A 22,500-nucleotide genomic window follows, 5' to 3' on the forward strand; every position below is an offset into this window, starting at 1 on the left:
AGGGAAGGGGCAGGGGCGTCGTGCACCCCAAACATCTGAGGGGCCACAAAGTACAGTATGCGAGGATGGCTTGGGGTGGGCCGAGGGGGGCTCCCCCCCATCTGAAAGTTGGAGAATTTTTCATTTTTCAAACACCTTAAACCACCTTGTCTTGCAATCTAGAGCCATAATCATTATGCTTAATTCTTTGTAAAAAAATGAGATTATTTTTATGCATACCTCTTGAGCTGAATGGAGGTTCTTGTATGTATATATATATATATATATATATATATATATGAAATATGCTTCTCTGCATCTCTGCTAAAATCTGGATAAAAGATTGAAAGGAATGTCAGTCTTATCAGTACATGAAGTTATTTCTTACTTTTCTAAAGCCTACCAACCTTGCCAGCATGCATGCCAGCTAAGATAGTTAGATAAGATAAGATAGCTACTCTAACTTGATTACCTCTACACCTGCATTGCTTGCTGTTTGGGGTTTTAGGCTGGGTTTCTGTATAGCACTTTGTGACATCGACTGATGTAAAAAGGGCTTTATAAATACATTTAATTGATTGATTGATAGCCTGAAATGTCTTCATGGTTGGGAGATTGGGAACCTATCTATATTAGCTAAAGCCAATTTCATAAAATTGCTACAGATGTAGGATTTAATTAGATCACCCTGTTGCAGGAGGACTTTCCTGCAAAGCAATAAAGGTGAACCTTGTAATGTATTTAAGGTTTAAAAAGTATTCTGAAGTTTGTAATTTCCATTATGAAAAATGTATCAATCCCCACAAACATTTTCATTAATTATAATCCATATTTCCTTTTGCTGCAGGATTATTTTCCGTCTGTAGCAAATGGGCTCAAATTAAAATCCTACATATGTAGGTGGCTAGTAGTATTACAGAGAAACAACAAAATAAACACTTAATTTTATTTATTTTTTAAATACAAGACAAATATGAGGGGGGACGTGCCCCCTATGTGCATGACGCCTCTGGGGAGGGGAGGGGAGGGAACGAACGAAGCTGAGAGCCGAGCAGGAAGGAAAAATAACGAAGGCAGGAGAGGCTTTGAATGCTAACAAGCGTTATAGCTTTAACTACAATAGTAGCCGCCGTTGTTGTTTAGCCTAAAAGGTTAAGAGTTTTTTGGCCGAAAACATCAAACGATGGAGTCGTCGGCGAACTAGTAGCCCACCACGATTGCAAAAAAAACCAACACCTGGTAACCCGCCGAACTTGGGAGAGCAAGCGAAGGCTATGCGCCAGCTGCAGAATTCACCATCATCGGGTGCCGCTACCTTCATCTTTTCAGTTGAAGTGAAATGTATTGCCTAGTCTGTATGGGAGACGGATCTTACACTTACTGACCATTACCATGGAGATAGAGAATATAGTCGCCAACACGGTGCTGCTGAAGGCGAGAGAAGGTAAGACATTGTACTGAAACGACGACATTACATGGTTAACGTACTGGAGGGGGGAACATGTCGAGGGAGAGAGAGAGCGAGAGAGGGAGAAAGGGGTGATAATCATAACAAAGCAAGGCTCAGTTTTTTGGGGGGCTATCGCTTGGATTGTGTTCTACACAGATCTTTCTCTCGACCCCCCCCCTCTCTCTCTCTAGATCTATTTCTCTCCCTACGCAGTGGTTTCCCCATCGTCTTGACTGGCTGACTATAGGGGAAACATAAAGCCTTGTGTTAAATTGTAGCCTACCTACTTGTTAATCATTGTAACTCTGGTCACATAAAATACAGCACTATCCAGGCCTAATCGATACAACGATCGGGTTTGAGTTTCGCAGCATCGATAATAACGATTATCGATTAGGCTATATCACTGTTTGATATTGGATTCGTGTTTCTAATGACTATCTGAACGGAAAAAGGTTGATATGGCGGGAGGCTACTGTAGTAGTAACAGCAGATCAATGGTTAGGTTGATATGACGGTAGACTAGTAGCAACAGATCAATGGATAGGTTGATATGACGGTAGGCTAGTAGCAACATATCAATGGATAGGTTGATATGACGGTAGGCTAGTAACAACATATCAACGGAAAGGTTGATATGACGGTAGGCTAGTAGCAACATATCAATGGATAGGTTGATATGACGGTAGGCTAGTAACAACATATCAACGGAAAGGTTGATATGACGGTAGGCTAGTAGCAACATATCAATGGATAGGTTGATATGACGGTAGGCTAGTAGCAACAGCAGATCGTTTTCGTAGTATAGGCGACACAGTCCTGAAATATCCTGTAGCAACCTGCTTCCAGCTCCATTACCTGATAGAACAGGCTATCGACTTGATACATTAGCGATATTTTGCATACGGCTTTCAATGGATCTTCTGCCTGCTTTAGCGGTTCAAATGTGTGTAGTCTGTGTGTCACGTTATTTGACGCAGATATATTAATGCCAGTGCATCGCCATCCTGCCAAAGAGAAGGGGACCCACTCCGTGTGTTTCCCCAGACGGAGACCGGGAGCTCTGGGTCTTTCTCGGGCCTGGGTAAAGCGGCCAAATCGCACACAGTGTACCCCCAAGTGTGTACCATCGACATGGGGAAGGTGCACAACTCAAGCCGCAGGCCTGAGGACTACAGCACAACATACCGGACTAATACCACAAGTGGTCGATTGATGCCGTCCTGTCTGGCTGTCTTTTTATCGTCAGGTTTGATTGAAGAGAGAAAGGTAGATGTGTGTTTTTCCTGTTTGGACCCCCTCAAATACAACTCTGGAACTCGAAACCAGTTCCAATGCTTTTAATTTTTTTTATATATTATGTCCCCCTCTAATCAGGGACTGGTTTTAGACCTGGGACACCAGGTGGGTGAAATGAATGATCTGGTAGAACAGAACCAGCAGGGTCCGGACCTCGGGTTATCCAAAGTCGGTGCACATTTCGTTTTTGTTGCCCCAGCACTACACAGCGGATTGAAATAGTTAACTAATCATCAAGCTTTGATACTTTGAATCCGCTGTGTAGTGTTAGGGGGAAACCGTGCACGGACCTTGGGAAACGCTCTCGTAGGGTAAGAGTTGAATATCCCCTGTTGTGGAGGAATGGTTATAAGATAGACAGAGAGGATGTCGGTAGTTTGTTGTCAGTACAGCGGTGAGGAGAGAAGGGACTCAGCTACACTGTATCTTCTGTTGGGGGGGGGAGAAAAGTGTTACATTTAATGAATATGGTTTCTTATCACGCGTGCGGCATGGCTTGATGATTGTTAACGACAGATCTTCATAGAGAGAAGTGCAACAATGTAAAACAACATTAGGACAGCGGACGTCAGAATGAGGTACACGTCTAATAATCTTTGATTGGACCAACGTACGTGTGTGTAGCTTCCTGGGATATATGTGTATCATCATAATACACAGAATTCTATTAAGTTACGCTCTGCAAGCCGGAATACAGAACATTCATGCTATCTTTAACTAGTCAACGTCAATACGCAACCCACATCAACGTCACAATCTGAAGTCAAAGATCTTGTTGCGTTCACACAGGCCCTGCTAAACATATCTATTGTAATGTAGCCTCGTGTTATAAACCCTTTACTCTCCTGGGAATTGGCCTAATATGGATAGAGCTAAATTGAAATGTTTTTTAGTTTTTTTTAATAGAATAAATGTGAATAAGCATAAACATGGTAGCAGTAGAAAGGGAACACTTTGGAGGTTATAGGAACATTATTAGGTTAAAGTTTAGGACACAACAGTTCACCTGACACATGACTGAATCCAAACATTACACTGTTGATTTGATGTGCATTTTACATTTACTGTACTTTTTCACCGCATATGTTGATAACGAAATCTGAAAAATACTTTGGATACATTCAGTAACATGAGAATATTCCTGGAAAATATGGGGTAAGTACAACATAAAACAAAACAATGGGAAAGGGGGGGATACCTAGTCAGTTGTACAACAATGCATTCAACTGAAATGTGTCTTCCACATTTAACCCAACCCCTCTGAATCAGAGAGGTGCGGAGGGCTGCCTTAATCAATGTCCAGGTGAGTGAGAGGACTAAGTAGTGTTTCCAAGTGGCCTCACATCTCTCCAGACTGTGGGTTTGAGTGTTTTCAAGTGGACACACACCTCTCCAGACTGTGGGTTTGAGTGTTTCTGAGTGGACACACACCTCTCCAGACTGTGGGTTTGAGTGGACACACATCTCTCCAGACTGTGGGTTTGAGTGGACACACATCTCTCCAGACTGTGGGTTTGAGTGGACACACCTCTCCAGACTGTGGGTTTGAGTGTTTCTAAGTGGACACACACCTCTCCAGACTGTGGGTTTGAGTGGACACACATCTCTCCAGACTGTGGGTTTGAGTGGACACACATCTCTCCAGACTGTGGGTTTGAGTGGACACACATCTCTCCAGACTGTGGGTTTGAGTGGACACACATCTCTCCAGACTGTGGGTTTGAGTGAGTGGACACACACCTCTCCAGACTGTGGGTTTGAGTGGACACACCTCTCCAGACTGTGGGTTTGAGTGGACACACATCTCTCCAGACTGTGGGTTTGAGTGGACACACCTCTCCAGACTGTGGGTTTGAGTGTTTCCAAGTGGACACACACCTCTCCAGACTGTGGGTTTGAGTGTTTCTAAGTGGGGGGACACCTCTCCAGACTGTGGGTTTGAGTGTTTCTAAGTGGGGGGACACCTCTCCAGACTGTGGGTTTCAGTGAGAGGACTAACTAGTGTCTCCAAGTGGCCACACACTCTTTCAAAGTGTGCACGGTCCCTAAGCAATTTCAATGCACTTTTATGACTGGAAGAAGAGTGTTGAACTATAAGGTAAACATTTGGAGCTCTCCTAGCTGTGCCGTTCAGAAGCTAGCGTTGGCACCCTGGTAGTCGTTTCATTAGGAACACAACCCTGCATCTCCGCCATCACACAATTACTGTTGTTGTTTACTCAATACAGAAACGACCCCATTTCTAAATCCCAGTCTGGGTCAGGTGGGCCTGATTTTGAACGCATGTTCTCCTGCCAACATGACTAGCTAAGTTATTAAATACGATCTTACAGTGTTCGGCTTTCACAAGGTCATTCAGAGAAACGGATGGTAAGTTGTGTGCGTATAGGAAGAAGTCATGAGTGCATTCAGGTGCACTCAATAGACAAACAGGCCCGTTCTGTTCAGAACAACCCAGGATGTGATGTCGTGGACATTTGGACTCACGGGTGTTTGGCTTGAATGACATCAAAGCAGTATTTAATATAATCCTCAGTATCTCATTTCTCTCTCTGTGTGTGTATGTATATGTGGACACCCCTTCAAATTAGTAGATTCAGCTATTTCAGCCACACCCATTGCTGACAGATGTATAAAATCGAGCACACAGCCATGCAATCTCCATAGACAAACATTATAAGTAGAATGGCCTTACTTGAAGAGCTCAGTGACTTTCAACATGGCACCGTTATAGGATGCCACCTTTCCAACAAGTCAGTTTGTATTTCTGCCCTGCTAGAGCTGCCATGTTCAACTGTAAGTGCTGTTATGGTGAAGTGGAAACGTCTAGGAGCAACAACGGCTCAGCCTCGACGTGGTAGGCCACACAAGCTCACAGAACGGGACCATCGAAAGTGCTGTACCACGTAAAAAATTGTCTGTCCTCGGTTGCAACACTCACTTCTGAGTTCCAAACTGCCTCTGGAAGCAACGTCAGCACAAGAACTGTTCGTCAGGAGCTTCATGAAATGGGTTTCCATGGCCGAGCTGCCGCACACAAGCCTAAGATCACCATGTGCAATGCCAAGCATTGGCTGGAGTGGTGTAAAGATATTGAACTGTGGAGCAGTGGAAACGCGTTCTCTGGAGTCATGAATCACGCTTCATCGTCTGGCAGTCCGACGGATGAATCTGGGTTTAGCGGATGCCAGGAGAACGCTACCTGCCACAATGCAGAGTGCCAACTGTAAAGTTTGGTGGAGGAGAAATAATGGTCTGGGGCTGTTATTCATGGTTCGGTCCTCTTAGTTCCTGTGAAGGGAAATCTTAATGCTACAGCATACAATGACATTCTAGACGATTCTGTGCTTCCAACTTTGTGGCAGCAGTTTGGGGAAGGTCCTTTCCTGTTTCAGCATGACAATGCCCCCGTGTACAAAGTGAGGTCCATGCAGAAGTGGTTTGTCGAGATTGGTGTGGAAGAACTTGACTGGCATGCACATAGCCCTGACCTCAACCCCATCAAACAACTTTGGGATGAATTGTAATGCCGACTTCGAGCCAGGCCTAATCACCCAACATCAGTGGCAGACCTCACTACTGCTCTTGTGGCTGAATGGCAGCATGTCCCCGCAGCAATGTTCCAACATCTAGTGGAAATCCTTCCCAGAAGAGTGAAGGCTGTTACAGCACCAACTCCATATTAATGCTCATGATTTTGGAATGAGATGTTCAAAGAGCAGGTGTCCACATACTTTTGGTCATGTAGTGTATCTGGTTAGATGTTTACTCCTTGTGTGAAACAGTCTCAGTAATGACCAAGGCTGCGGTCCAAACACTTAAAAGACACACCCTTGTCCACTTACCCTCACCTTATGCCCTTGGGGCCATCTTGGAAGGTGGTCCAAATGATTAGCCAATCAAGGGAAGTTTACAACGTAAACCCCTCAGGCCTCCTTGTTAGTCGAGTTTGCGAGTGTACATTTATGTTCACTCCGGGGCCTGAAACTCCCCAGAATTCAATTTGCGACGATTGTACATCCGCTAAGAAAAGTCTGCGAAAACTTAAAAACGACATCAATGGAGAAGTCAACATACACTTGGTTAAAAACAAATGCAAATAAGTTAGAAATTGTGCTACTAATGCACATGACAGCTCAAACACGTCTCGTTAAAAAGTAAATATGTTTTTGTTTATCTTTTGGAAATTGTAGAAATAAAACATTTTCGTTCTTCAGAAGTTCCAGCTAGGCAGGCTAACGTCAGTTAGCTAATTAATTTGCTAGCTATCCTACAGTAGGCGTAATGTTAATATAAGTAGATATGAAATCATAATTGACTGTAGCTCATATAAAGCACCCACAAGCCACCGGTGGCTGAAAACACAATCATCGCAGGATGAACGAGGGATGAATTTCCGGGCAAGAGCGGTCCATTTAAAAATCATTCCCTCGCCACTCGCCCTGCAAGTGTATACTCATCAGACGTCATCAGAAGTGTCCACTTAGTTTGAGGGTTGAGGGGATAGGGTGTGTCTTTTTTAAAAGTGTTTTGACCACAGACCAAGTCTATGAGCGTCATATCTGGTTAGATGTTTTCTCCTTCTGATGAAACAGTCTCAGTAAAGACCAAGTCTATGAGCATCACATCTAGTTAGATGTTTTCTCCTTCTGTGAAACAGTCTCAGTAAAGACCAAGTCTATGAGCATCATATCTGGTTAGATGTTTTCTCCTTCTGATGAAACAGTCTCAGTAAAGACCAAGTCTATGAGCATCATATCTGGTTAGATGTCCTCTCCTTCTGATGAAACAGTCTCAGTAAAGACCAAGTCTATGAGCATCACATCTGGTTAGATGTCCTCTCCTTCTGATGAAACAGTCTCAGTAAAGACCAAGTCTATGAGCATCACATCTGGTTAGATGTCCTCTCCTTCTGATGAAACAGTCTCAGTAAAGACCAAGTCTATGAGCATCACATCTGGTTAGATGTCCTCTCCTTCTGATGAAACAGTCTCAGTAAAGACCAAGTCTATGAGCATCATATCTGGTTAGATGTTTTCTCCTTCTGATGAAACAGTCTCAGTAAAGACCAAGTCTATGAGCATCATATCTGGTTAGATGTTTTCTCCTTCTGATGAAACAGTCTCAGTAAAGACCAAGTCTATGAGCATCATATCTGGTTAGATGTCCTCTCCTTCTGATGAAACAGGAAGATTCTTGACTGACTCACAATCAACCGCATGGTAGGTTCCCATCACAAGGGCATGTCTCTGAAATCGCACCCTATTCCCTATATAGTGCGGTACTTCTGACCAGAGTTGGCACCCTATTCCCTATGTAGTGCACTACTTTTGACCAGGGACCCTGCTCTATAAAGGACATAGGGTGCCATTTTAGGACGCTGGCGAGTCAGTCGACCACATTGGTTCTCTCACAAGGTGCTAAGGGTGTGCCCGGTCCGTTGGGTGGGTAGTGCACTGACAGTTTCAACAATAACAACCCGCACCGTCAAGGGGAAGTGGTTTCAGGGCTGTACAGATGTTCTCAGCTTTGAGATAACGGGTTATTTCCCATATGGTACAAGGCTTGGGGCCGCTATCCAGATTGTCATACTGACCTTTTGCCATACCGGGGATGTTGGGTAGTATTGCCACTGTTTGTAATTAAAGCGTTGCTCTGCCTTTAACAACACTATCAACAAGGCAGGTCCTACAGGCCCTAGATTTGTCACATCTGGACTACTGTTCAGTCGTGTGGTCAGGTGCCATAAAGAGGGACTGACTCAGAACAGGGCAGCACGGCTGGCTCAGAACAGGGCAGCAGGGCTGGCTCAGAACAGGGCTCAGAACAGGGCTCAGAACAGGGCTCAGAACAGGGCGGCGCGGCTGGCTCAGAACAGGGCAGCACGGCTGGCTCAGAACAGGGCAGCAGGGCTGGCTCAGAACAGGGGAGACTGACTTCATCACTACTTGTTTTTGTAAGTGTTGACATGTTGAAAGCACCGAGCTGTCTGTTTAAACTACTGGCACACAGCTCAGACACCCATGACAACCCCACCAGACATGGCACCAGAGGTCTCTTCACAGTCCCCGAGTCCAGAACAGACTATGGGAGGCGCACAGTACTACATAGAGCCATGACTACATGGAACTCTATTCCACGTCAAGTAACTGATGCTAGCAGTAAAATCAGATTTAAAAATACACCTTATGCTAGAGTGGGGACTGTGAAGAGACACACAGGAACAGACACCTGCTCAAACGCGCAAACACCCCCAGCCGACACCCCCAGTCTACACACACGTTGCTGTATGGTGGTGGTATACATTTAGTATGGTGTAGTAATGTTACATGATGAACTGGTTTATCTTTGGTTTTATATGTAACGTAAGTTCTTTTAATGTGTTTGGACCCCAGGAAAGGGGAAAGGGGGATACCTAGTCAGTTGTCCAACTGAAATGTCTCTTCCGTATTTAACTAATGGGGATCCATAATAAACCCCAGGAAGTGTAGCTGCTGCCTTGGCAGGAACTAATGGGGATCCATAATAAACCCCAGGAAGTGTAGCTGCTGCCTTGGCAGGAACTAATGAGGATCCATAATAAACCCCAGGAAGAGTAGCTGCTGCCTTGGCAGGAACTAATGGGGATCCATAATAAACCCCAGGAAGTGTAGCTGCTGCCTTGGCAGGAACTAATGGGGATCCATAATAAACCCCAGGAAGAGTAGCTGCTGCCTTGGCAGGAACTAATGGGGATCCATAATAAACCCCAGGAAGTGTAGCTGCTGCCTTGGCAGGAACTAATGGGGATCCATAATAAACCCCAGGAAGAGTAGCTGCTGCCTTGGCAGGAACTAATGGGGATCCATAATAAACCCCAGGAAGAGTAGCTGCTGCCTTGGCAGGAACTAATGGGGATCCATAATAAACCCCAGGAAGAGTAGCTGCTGTCTTGGCAGGAACTAATGGGGATCCATAATAAACCCCAGGAAGAGTAGCTGCTGCCTTGGCAGGAACTAATGGGGATCCATAATAAACCCCAGGAAGAGTAGCTGCTGCCTTGGCAGGAACTAATGGGGATCCATAATAAACCCCAGGAAGAGTAGCTGCTGCCTTGGCAGGAACTAATGGGGATCCATAATAAACCCCAGGAAGAGTAGCTGCTGCCTTGGCAGGAACTAATGGGGATCCATAATAAATACCATTACAAAACACAAGGGGTGCTGTTTTTGAATCCCCACTGAGGCTCTTTAATCCGAAGGTTAGTAATGCTAAATACATGGAAAATCCCATAGAGAATGCTAACCAAATGCTAACGAGCGCATTACGAACATTCTATAGTCTCTGACCTAAACTATACAAGTAACTCAAATTCTACTGGCAGTTTGCTGCACAAAACACAATGCTACGGGCAGTTTGCTGCACACACACAACACAATGCTACTGGCAGTTTGCTGCACACAACACAATGCTACGGGCAGTTTGCTGCACACAACACAATGCTACTGGCAGTTTGCTGCACACAACACAATGCTACTGGCAGTTTGCTGCACACAACACAATGCTACTGGCAGTTTGCTGCAAACAACACAATGCTACTGGCTGTTTGCTGCACACAACACAACACAATGCTACTGGCAGTTTGCTGCACACAACAAAACACAATGCTACTGGCAGTTTGCTGCACACAACAAAACACAATGCTACTGGCAGTTTGCTGCAAACAACACAATGCTACGGGCAGTTTGCTGCACAAAACACAATGCTACTGGCAGTTTGCTGCACAAAACACAATGCTACTGGCAGTTTGCTGCACAAAACACAATGCTACTGGCAGTTTGCTGCACAAAACACAATGCTACTGGCAGTTTGCTGCACAAAACACAATGCTACTGGCAGTTTGCTGCACAAAACACAATGCTACTGGCAGTTTGCTGCACAAAACACAATGCTACTGGCAGTTTGCTGCACAAAACACAATGCTACTGGCAGTTTGCTGCACAAAACACAATGCTACTGGCAGTTTGCTGCACAAAACACAATTCTACTGGCAGTTTGCTGCACACAACAAAACACAATACTACTGGCAGTTTGCTGCACACAACAACACACAATTCTACTGGCAGTTTGCTGCAAACAACACAATGGTACTGGCAGTTTGCTGCACACAACACAATGGTACTGGCAGTTTGCTGCACACAACACAATGCTACTGGCAGTTTGCTGCAAACAACACAATGCTACTGGCAGTTTGCTGCAAACAACACAATGCTACTGGCAGTTTGCTACAAACAACACAATTCTACTGGCAGTTTGCTGCACACAACACAATGCTACTGGCAGTTTGCTACAAACAACACAATTCTACTGGCAGTTTGCTGCACACAACACAATGCTACTGGCAGTTTGCTGCACACAACACAATGCTACTGGCAGTTTGCTTCACACAACACAATGCTACTGGCTGTTTGCTGCACACACACAACACAATGCTACTGGCTGTTTGCTGCACACACACAACACAATGCTACTGGCTGTTTGCTGCACACACACAACATAATGCTACTGGCTGTTTGCTGCACACACACAACACAATGCTACTGGCAGTTTGCTGCACACACAACACAATGCTACTGGCAGTTTGCTGCACACAACACAATGCTACGGGCAGTTTGCTGCACACAACACAATGCTACTGGCAGTTTGCTGCACACAACACAATGCTACTGGCAGTTTGCTGCACACAACACAATGCTACTGGCAGTTTGCTTCACACAACACAATGCTACTGGCTGTTTGCTGCACACACACAACATAATGCTACTGGCTGTTTGCTGCACACACACAACACAATGCTACTGGCAGTTTGCTGCACACACAACACAATGCTACTGGCAGTTTGCTGCACACAACACAATGCTACGGGCAGTTTGCTGCACACAACACAATGCTACTGGCAGTTTGCTGCACACAACACAATGCTACTGGCAGTTTGCTGCACACAACACAATGCTACTGGCAGTTTGCTTCACACAACACAATGCTACTGGCTGTTTGCTGCACACACACAACACAATGCTACTGGCTGTTTGCTGCACACACACAACACAATGCTACTGGCTGTTTGCTGCACACACACAACACAATGCTACTGGCAGTTTGCTGCACACACACAACACAATGCTACTGGCAGTTTGCTGCACACACACAACACAATGCTACTGGCAGTTTGCTGCACACAACACAATGCTACTGGCAGTTTGCTGCACACAACTCAATGCTACTGGCAGTTTGCTGCACAAAACACAATGCTACTATTCCATAAGGTAACTAGCTCACCAGGAGCGGGCTGTGACTCACAAGGCTACTGGTGAGCTAGTTACCTTTATGGAATTCACAACAAAAAATTGCAAGCTAGATAACTTAATAGTTAGCAGTTAACTGTCTAGAATGTGCTAAATGCTCTGCAGCTGTGCATTCGGTTTGCTAATTTAGTAACTAGTTAGCTTCTTCCAGTGGTTAGCCTCTTCCCAAATCAAGCTTCGCTTGGTAACAGCAGGGAGTCCCCTCCTGGATCAAGAGTATTACTGTCTCTTGTCGTCACTGTGTGCTTGTAAACAAAACATCACGTGACTGGGGACCACCGGGAAGCTTCACGATGAAACATGTGACAGGTGAAATGAAGAACACAATCTGCTTTATCTTCTAAGGTTTTGCACAAGTTGACTGCAGATATTTCATTAAATAGTAGCTAGACATATTCAAATAAATAAATAAATGTCCTGTGGCTTTTTCCAAATACCCCGGTATACGGTATACTGCCCAAGCCTATATGGTACCCTATTCTCTATATAGTGCATTACTTTTGACCAAAGTCCTATGGGCCCTGGTCAAAAGCAGTGCCCTACATAGGGTGCCATTTGGGACTCAACCATTGTCATGTATTGCCGCTTGTTTGACCTCAACTTGTAGTTCCTATGGTTCATTCTGGTTTCAATGGCCCGTATCAGCCTGCCTCCCTGCCTAAAAATAGTTCAAACGGCTTTCTATTGGTTTCTATTGTCTGAGGACCAGGATGTTGCTTTAGGGGACCTATCTGACGATTAGAGAAAAAAACACAGACAGACAGACACAGACAGACACAGACAGACATCCTTGTAGGATCACTAGCTACAAGGGGTCTGTGTGTCTGCACATCTGGGTAGTACTTGGCAGTGGTGGAAAGTACTTTCAAGTATTTTTACTTAAGTATTTTTTTGTTGTTGGTATCTGTACTTTACTATTTATATTTTTGACAACTTTTACTTCACTACATTCATAAAGAAAATACTGTACTTTTTACTCTTTTTACATTTTCTGTGACACCCAAAAGTACTTGTTATATTTTGAGTGATTAGCAGGACAGGAACATGGTCCAATTCACACACTTATCATCTCTACTGCCTCTGATCTGGTGGACACACTAAACAGAGAACATCCCTGGTCATCCCTACTGCCTCTGATCTGGTGGACTCACTAAACAGAGAACATCCCTGGTCATCTCTACTGCCTCTGATCTGGAGGACTCACTAAACACACATGCTTCATTTGTAAATTATGACTGAGTGTAACTGTGCCCCTGGATATCTGTAAATTTAAAAACTTGTGTCTGGTTTGCTTATTATAAGGAATAAAACATTATTTATACTTTTGATACTCAAGTATATTTAAAACCAAATACTTTTAGACTTTTACTCTAGTATTTTCCTGGTCACTTTTACTTTTGTCATTTTCTTATCTTTACTTTTACTCAAGTATGACATTTAGGTACTTTTTCACCACTGGTCATCAGACAGACTGGTGGTTCTCCTGTGACCCCCCTCAGGGAGACTAGTAGGGTCAGGGGTTAGAGGTCATCAGACAGACTGGTGGTTCTCCTCTCCCCCCTTGGAGGGGGGAGAGGGTGTAGCGCTTGGAGGGGGGAGAGGGTGTAGCGCTTGGAGGGGGGAGAGGGTGTAGTGCTTGGAGGGGGGAGAGGGTGTAGTGCTTGGAGGGGGGAGAGGGTGTAGTGCTTGGAGGGGGAGAGGGTGTAGTGCTTGGAGGGGGAGAGGGTGTAGTGCTTGGAGGGGGGAGGGGTGTAGTGCTTGGAGGGGGAGGGGTGTAGTGCTTGGAGAGGGTGTAGTGCTTGGAGGGGGGAGAGGGTGTAGTGCTTGGAGGGGGGAGAGGGTGTAGTGCTTGGAGGGGGGAGAGGGTGTAGTGCTTGGAGGGGGAGAGGGTATAGTGCTTGGAGGGGGAGAGGGTGTAGTGCTTGGAGGGGGAGAGGGTGTAGTGCTTGGAGGGGGAGAGGGTGTAGTGCTTGGAGGGGGAGAGGGTATAGTGCTTGGAGGGGGAGAGGGTATAGTGCTTGGAGGGGGAGAGGGTATAGTGCTTGGAGGGGGAGAGGGTATAGTGCTTGGAGGGGGAGAGGGTATAGTGCTTGGAGGGGGAGAGGGTATAGTGCTTGGAGGGGGAGAGGGTATAGTGCTTGGAGGGGGAGAGGGTGTAGTGCTTGGAGGGGGAGAGGGTATAGTGCTTGGAGGGGGAGAGGGTATAGTGCTTGGAGGGGGAGAGGGTATAGTGCTTGGAGGGGGAGAGGGTGTAGCGCTTGGAGGGGGGAGAGGGTGTAGCGCTTGGAGGGGGAGAGGGTGTAGCGCTTGGAGGGGGAGAGGGTGTAGTGCTTGGAGGGGGGAGAGGGTGTAGTGCTTGGAGGGGGAGAGGGTGTAGTGCTTGGAGGGGGGAGGGGTGTAGTGCTTGGAGGGGGAGGGGGTGTAGTGCTTGGAGAGGGTGTAGTGCTTGGAGGGGGGAGAGGGTGTAGTGCTTGGAGGGGGGAGAGGGTGTAGTGCTTGGAGGGGGAGAGGGTGTAGTGCTTGGAGGGGGAGAGGGTATAGTGCTTGGAGGGGGAGAGGGTATAGTGCTTGGAGGGGGAGAGGGTATAGTGCTTGGAGGGGGAGAGGGTATAGTGCTTGGAGGGGGAGAGGGTATAGTGCTTGGAGGGGGAGAGGGTATAGTGCTTGGAGGGGGAGAGGGTATAGTGCTTGGAGGGGGAGAGGGTCTGTAGTGCTTGGAGGGGGAGAGGGGTGTAGTGCTTGGAGGGGGAGAGGGGTTGTAGTGCTTGGAGGGGGAGAGGGGTCTGGGTAGTGCTTGGAGGGCGAGAGGGGTCTGGGTAGTGCTTGGAGGGCGAGAGGGGTCTGGGTAGTGCTTGGAGGGGGAGAGGGGTCTGGGTAGTGCTTGGAGGGGGAGAGGGGTCTGGGTAGTGCTTGGAGGGGGAGAGGGGTCTGGGTAGTGCTTGGAGGGCGAGAGGGGTCTGGGTAGTGCTTGGAGGGCGAGAGGGGTCTGGGTAGTGCTTGGAGGGCGAGAGGGGTCTGGGTAGTGATTGGAGGGGAGAGGGGTCTGGGTAGCGCTTGGAGGGGGAGAGGGGTCTGGGTAGCGCTTGGAGGGGGAGAGGGGTCTGGGTAGCGCTTGGAGGGGGAGAGGGGTCTGGGTAGCGCTTGGAGGGGGAGAGGGGTCTGGGTAGCGCTTGGAGGGGGAGAGGGGTCTGGGTAGCGCTTGGAGGGGGAGAGAGGTCTGGGTAGCGCTTGGAGGGGGAGAGAGGTCTGGGTAGCGCTTGGAGGGGGAGAGAGGTCTGGGTAGCGCTTGGAGGGGAGAGAGGTCTGGGTAGCGCTTGGAGGGGAGAGAGGTCTGGGTAGCGCTTGGAGGGGAGAGGGGTCTGGGTAGCGCTTGGAGGGGGAGAGGGGTCTGGGTAGCGCTTGGAGGGGGAGAGGGGTCTGGGTAGCGCTTGGAGGGGGAGAGGGGTCTGGGTAGCGCTTGGAGGGGGAGAGGGGTCTGGGTAGTACTTGGAGATGTCTGTGTGTCTGCACAGCTGAGTGACGTTGTAAAACACTTCACAAAAAAAACCTACATTATTAGGCCTGTATCTGGATCTGAAAAAATAAGACTGCATCCCCCTATTCCCTTCCTATAGGCCCTGGTCTAAAGTAGTGCACTACATAGGGACTAGAGTAATTTGGGACACACACAAGCCATTTAAACACAGTACAGTATAATAACAGCATGCCAGATGGTTAATTTTACAAATAGACTCTAAAACATTTAATAAGCCAGCTGGCAGAGCCAACCTTGTGATGTTCACACAATGTTAAAATATGCCCATTTAGGCCGAGTCAGTCAAGATGCTAACCTAGCTGCATAGCCTAGCTGCTAATGCTACATACGCATCGCATGTGGTTGGAGCTAGCGGTAGCCGCTAATGCTACATACGCAACAGATGTGGTTGGAGTTAGTGGTAGCCGCTAATGCTAAATACACAACAGATGTGGTTGGAGCTAGCGGTAGCTGCTAACGCTACATACGCAACACATGCGTCACAGTTTCCCAGTCACAGCCCATTTTGTGGGTCTAATAACTGTAGGAAGGGAACCACATGAAGGGAGCTGTCACAAAGCAGTGTGTTTTACAGACGTCAGTCACAGGAAACACCCTACTGGACACACACACACACGTTGACAACAAGTGTTAGCCAGCCTAAGACCGCAAGGCTAATAAATGCAGGCTAACACCATAGCCGTGGTCCTTTTCTATAGGTCATGCAAAGGAAATGTTTTAAATAGTGTTTCTTATTGGACAGGTCCAGGAAGTTCCCACCCTGTTTTTAGATGTTTTTTGTTCCTTTTGGTGCCTCTGGAACACAACCCAGTCACACAGTGGTATCTGAGGGAAGACTTCTGAGAAGGTGTCTAACCCGGGTCTCTCACGGGAGAAACCAACATCTTGACCGCTAGACCACACAGATTTTTGAAGTCGCAGGCAGAGCTATCACATCACGAGACCATGAGCCTGCCTCGGGGCCGCCACAGAGGCATATAGGAGCCTGCCTCGGGGCCACCACAGAGGCATATAGGAGCCTGCCTCGGGGCCACCACAGAGGCATATAGGAGCCTGCCTCGGGGCCACCACAGAGGCATATAGGAGCCTGCCTCGGGGCCACCACAGAGGCATATAGGAGCCTGCCTCGGGGCCACCACAGAGGCATATAGGAGCCTGCCTCGGGGCCACCACAGAGGCATATAGGAGCCTGCCTCGGGGCCACACCACAGAGGCATATAGGAGCCTGCCTCGGGGCCCACCACAGAGGCATATAGGAGCCTGCCTCGGGGCCCACCACAGAGGCATATAGGAGCCTGCCTCGGGGCCCACCACAGAGGCATATAGGAGCCTGCCTCGGGGCCCACCACAGAGGCATATAGGAGCCTGCCTCGGGGGCCACCACAGAGGCATATAGGATCCTGCCTCGGGGGCCACCACAGAGGCATATAGGAGCCTGCCTCGGGGGCCACCACAGAGGCATATAGGAGCCTGCCTCAGAACCAGGAGAGGAATGAAGGAGAGCAGAACCAGGAGAGGAATGAAAGGGGGATGAGAAGGTGGAGACAGAGGGGAGGAGGAACACTTGTGAAAGAGAAGGGGGAGAGATAAGCAGAGAGACCTTCAGGTTAGTGGTCTGTCTTTACATTGAGACCTATAGGTTAGTGGTCTGTATCCTTTACATTGAGACCTATAGGTTAGTGGTCTGTATCCTTTACATTGAGACCTATAGGTTAGTGGTCTGTATCCTTTACATTGAGACCTATAGGTTAGTGGTCTGTATCCTTTACATTGAGACCTATAGGTTAGTGGTCTGTATCCTTTACATTGAGACCTATAGGTTAGTGGTCTGTATCCTTTACATTGAGACCTATAGGTTAGTGGTCTGTATCCTTTACATTGAGACCTATAGGTTAGTGGTCTGTATCCTTTACATTGAGACCTATAGGTTAGTGGTCTGTATCCTTTACATTGAGACCTATAGGTTAGTGGTCTGTATCCTTTACATTGAGACCTATAGGTTAGTGGTCTGTATCCTTTACATTGAGACCTATAGGTTAGTGGTCTGTATCCTTTACATTGAGACCTATAGGTTAGTGGTCTGTATCCTTTACATTGAGACCTATAGGTTAGTGGTCTGTATCCTTTACATTGAGACCTATAGGTTAGTGGTCTGTATCCTTTACATTGAGACCTATAGGTTAGTGGTCTGTATCCTTTACATTGAGACCTATAGGTTAGTGGTCTGTATCCTTTACATTGAGACCTATAGGTTAGTGGTCTGTATCCTTTACATTGAGACCTATAGGTTAGTGGTCTGTATCCTTTACATTGAGACCTATAGGTTAGTGGTCTGTATCCTTTACATTGAGACCTATAGGTTAGTGGTCTGTATCCTTTACATTGAGACCTATAGGTTAGTGGTCTGTATCCTTTACATTGAGACCTATAGGTTAGTGGTCTGTATCCTTTACATTGAGACCTATAGGTTAGTGGTCTGTATCCTTTACATTGAGACCTATAGGTTAGTGGTCTGTATCCTTTACATTGAGACCTATAGGTCGGTGTTCTGGTTCGGAGGATGATAGTTTTTGGGCCAGAGACTGAGAACTGTTGTTGCAGGTGGCTAGTGGACTTCAAACAGTCGCATGAGACGAGTCACCAGTCCAAATAAATACAAGTCTGTTTGAACAAAGACACGACTGGAGTTAGTCATGCTTTATGAGGAATACACACATACAACCTCCTGTTCTCTCTGTGTCTCTCTCTGTCTCAGTGTCTCTCTCTGTCTCAGTGTCTCTCTCTGTCTCAGTGTCTCTCTCTGTCTCAGTGTCTCTCTCTGTCTCAGTGTCTCTCTCTGTCTCAGTGTCTCTCTCTGTCTCAGTGTCTCTCTCTGTCTCTGTGTCTCTCTCTGTCTCTGTGTCTCTCTCTGTCTCTGTGTCTCATCTCTCTGTCTCATCTCTCTGTCTCTCTCTCTCTCTCTCATCTCTCTGTCTCTCTCTCTCTCATCTCTCTGTCTCTCTCTCATCTCTCTGTCTCTCTCATCTCTGTCTCCTCTCTCTGTCTCTCTCGGTGTCTCCTCTCTCATCTGTCTTTCTCTGTCTGTCTCTGTCTTTCGTCTGTCTGTCTGTCTGTCTGTCTGTCTGTCTGTCTGTCTGTCTGTCTGTCTGTCTGTCTGTCTGTCTGTCTGTCTGTCTGTCTGTCTGTCTGTCTGTCTGTCTGTCTGTCTGTCTGTCTGTCTGTCTGTCTGTCTCTTTCTGTCTGTCCCTAATTGATGAGTGTAACTATACAGATATACAGTACCTTAATCAAACGCAGGCCTGTGTTGACTATCAGACAGACTGATACTACTTCCTGATGTCTTGACTGGGCAGAAACAAGCCATTCATATCTCATAGGCTTTAGCTCTTTGAGAAGTGTGTGTGTGTGTGTGCTCGCACGTTTGCAGAAAATAGTATTTAGTAGTTTATTTGGAAAATATCTACTTTTCAAATACTCAAGGTAATATCGTTTATATTTAAACTAAAAGGCAACTAGTTTCTTTTGATATTCAAATACAGGTCTCAGAAAACCATATTTTCAACTATTTTGAATACCTCTCAGAAAACCAAATAATAACATTTTAAACTATTTTGAATACCTCTCAGAAAACCATATCATATTTTCAACTATTTTGAATACCTCTCAGAAAACCACATAATATTTTTAAAGTATTTTTAAATATATGCAAGTTATTTGAAAGAAAATAAAAGCATATGATTTGATGGCTGGTAAATGTTTTGAAGCAACAACTACAGAAGTGAGTTGAATCAGTGTAAAGCTCTGATGATCAGCACATGGAGGTTTAGGAGGGATTAGATATGAATCTTAATAACAAGCCTGTAATGAAACACATGAGGGACGTGGAACGACCTCAACGTGAGGTTAGACCTTTACAGCAGCGTCAACATGACTAATAAACAGGTGTTGATAATGAGGTTAGGCCTTTACAGCAGCGTCAACATGACTAATAAACAGGTGTTGATAATGAGGTTAGACCTTTACAGCAGCTTCAACATGACTAATAAACAGGTGTTGATAATGAGGTTAGACCTTTACAGCAGCGTCAACATGACTAATAAACAGGTGTTGATAATGAGGTTAGGCCTTTACAGCAGCGTCAACATGACTAATAAACAGGTGTTGATAATGAGGTTAGACCTTTACAGCAGCGTCAACATGACTAATAAACAGGTGTTGATAATGAGGTTAGACCTTTACAGCAGCGTCAACATGACTAATAAACAGGTGTTGATAATGAGGTTAGACCTTTACAGCAGCGTCAACATGACTAATAAACAGGTGTTGATAATGAGGTTAGACCTTTACAGCAGCGTCAACATGACTAATCAATAGGTGTTGATAATGAGGTTAGACCTTTACAGCAGCGTCAACATGACTAATAAACAGGTGTTGATAATGAGGTTAGACCTTTACAGCAGCGTCAACATGACTAATAAACAGGTGTTGATAATGAGGTTAGACCTTTACAGCAGCGTCAACATGACTAATAAACAGGTGTTGATAATGAGGTTAGACCTTTACAGCAGCGTCAACATGACTAATCAACAGGTGTTGATAATGAGGTTAGACCTTTACAGCAGCGTCAACATGACTAATAAATAGGTGTTGATAATGAGGTTAGACCTTTACAGCAGCGTCAACATGACTAATAAACAGGTGTTGATAATGAGGTTAGACCTTTACAGCAGCGTCAACATGACTAATAAACAGGTGTTGATAATGAGGTTAGTCCTTTACAGCAGCGTCAACATGACTAATAAACAGGTGTTGATAATGAGGTTAGACCTTTACAGCAGCGTCAACATGACTAATAAACAGGTGTTGATAATGAGGTTAGGCCTTTACAGCAGCGTCAACATGACTAATCAATAGGTGTTGATAATGAGGTTAGGCCTTTACAGCAGCGTCAACATGACTAATCAATAGGTGTTGATAATGAGGTTAGGCCTTTACAGCAGCGTCAACATGACTAATAAACAGGTGTTGATAATGAGGTTAGGCCTTTACAGCAGCGTCAACATGACTAATCAATAGGTGTTGATAATGAGGTTAGACCTTTACAGCAGCGTCAACATGACTAATCAATAGGTGTTGATAATGAGGTTAGACCTTTACAGCAGCGTCAACATGACTAATAAACAGGTGTTGATAATGAGGTTAGGCCTTTACAGCAGCGTCAACATGACTAATAAACAGGTGTTGATAATGAGGTTAGACCTTTACAGCAGCGTCAACATGACTAATAAATAGGTGTTGATAATGAGGTTAGACCTTTACAGCAGCGTCAACATGACTAATCAATAGGTGTTGATAATGAGGTTAGACCTTTACAGCAGCTTCAACATGACTAATCAATAGGTGTTGATAATGAGGTTAGACCTTTACAGCAGCGTCAACATGACTAATCAATAGGTGTTGATAATGAGGTTAGGCCTTTACAGCAGCGTCAACATGACTAATAAATAGGTGTTGATAATGAGGTTAGGCCTTTACAGCAGCGTCAACATGACTAATCAACAGGTGTTGATAATGAGGTTAGACCTTTACAGCAGCTTCAACATGACTAATCAATAGGTATTGATAATGAGGTTAGACCTTTACAGCAGCGTCAACATGACTAATAAACAGGTGTTGATAATGAGGTTAGGCCTTTACAGCAGCGTCAACATGACTAATCAATAGGTGTTGATAATGAGGTTAGACCTTTACAGCAGCTTCAACATGACTAATAAACAGGTGTTGATAATGAGGTTAGACCTTTACAGCAGCTTCAACATGACTAATCAATAGGTGTTGATAATGAGGTTAGACCTTTACAGCAGCGTCAACATGACTAATAAACAGGTGTTGATAATGAGGTTAGACCTTTACAGCAGCGTCAACATGACTAATAAACAGGTGTTGATAATGAGGTTAGACCTTTACAGCAGCGTCAACATGACTAATAAATAGGTGTTGATAATGAGGTTAGACCTTTACAGCAGCGTCAACATGACTAATCAATAGGTGTTGATAATGAGGGACGTGAGGTAATGCTGTAACACTGGACATCCTGGGAACACTGGGTTAACTGCCTTGTTCAGGGGATCACTGGGTTAACTGCCTTGTTCAGGGGAACACTGGGTTAACTGCCTTGTTCAGGGGAACAGTGGGTTAACTGCCTTGTTCAGGGGCAGAATGACAGATTTTTACCTTGTCAGCTCAGGGATTCAATCCAGCAACCTTTCAGTTACTGGACCAACGCTCTAACCACTAGGCTACCTGCCTCCCCTCTAACCACTAGGCTACCTGCCTCCCCTCTAACCACTAGGCTACCTGCCTCCCCTCTAACCACTAGGCTAGCTGCCTCCTCTAACCACTAGGCTAGCTGCCTCCTCTAACCACTAGGCTAGCTGCCTCCTCTAACCACTAGGCTACCTGCCTCCTCTAACCACTAGGCTACCTGCCTCCTCTAACCACTAGGCTACCTGCCTCCTCTAACCACTAGGCTACCTGCCTCCTCTAACCACTAGGCTACCTGCCTCCTCTAACCACTAGGCTACCTGCCTCCTCTAACCACTAGGCTACCTGCCTCCTCTAACCACTAGGCTACCTGCCTCCTCTAACCACTAGGCTACCTGCCTCCTCTAACCACTAGGCTAGCTGCCTCCCCTCTAACCACTAGGCTAGCTGCCTCCTCTAACCACTAGGCTAGCTGCCTCCCCTCTAACCACTAGGCTAGCTGCCTCCCCTCTAACCACTAGGCTAGCTGCCTCTCCTCTAACCACTAGGCTAGCTGCCTCTCCTCTAACCACTAGGCTACCTGCCTCCACTCTAACCACTAGGCTACCTGCCTCCCCCCTCTAACCACT

The 22,500-nt window shown here is 46.1% G+C and overlaps 1 protein-coding gene across 2 annotated transcripts in view; it reads left to right on the plus strand.

Moving 5' to 3' along the window:
- The first annotated feature begins 1,001 nt into the window (after positions 1–1,001).
- The window catches only part of LOC106592297 (G protein-coupled receptor kinase 6), a 93,378-nt gene continuing 71,879 nt past the window's right edge, over positions 1,002–22,500 (plus strand). For both annotated transcript variants that reach the window (XM_045716299.1, XM_045716300.1), the window contains exon 1: positions 1,002–1,423. In XM_045716299.1, coding sequence (XP_045572255.1) covers positions 1,372–1,423 — 52 coding nt within the window. In that variant the 5' untranslated portion in view covers positions 1,002–1,371. The remainder of the gene's footprint in view (positions 1,424–22,500) is intronic.

The sequence above is a fragment of the Salmo salar genome, chromosome ssa04 (assembly GCF_905237065.1).
Source record: "Salmo salar chromosome ssa04, Ssal_v3.1, whole genome shotgun sequence".
Classification (NCBI taxonomy): Eukaryota; Metazoa; Chordata; class Actinopteri; order Salmoniformes; family Salmonidae; genus Salmo; species Salmo salar.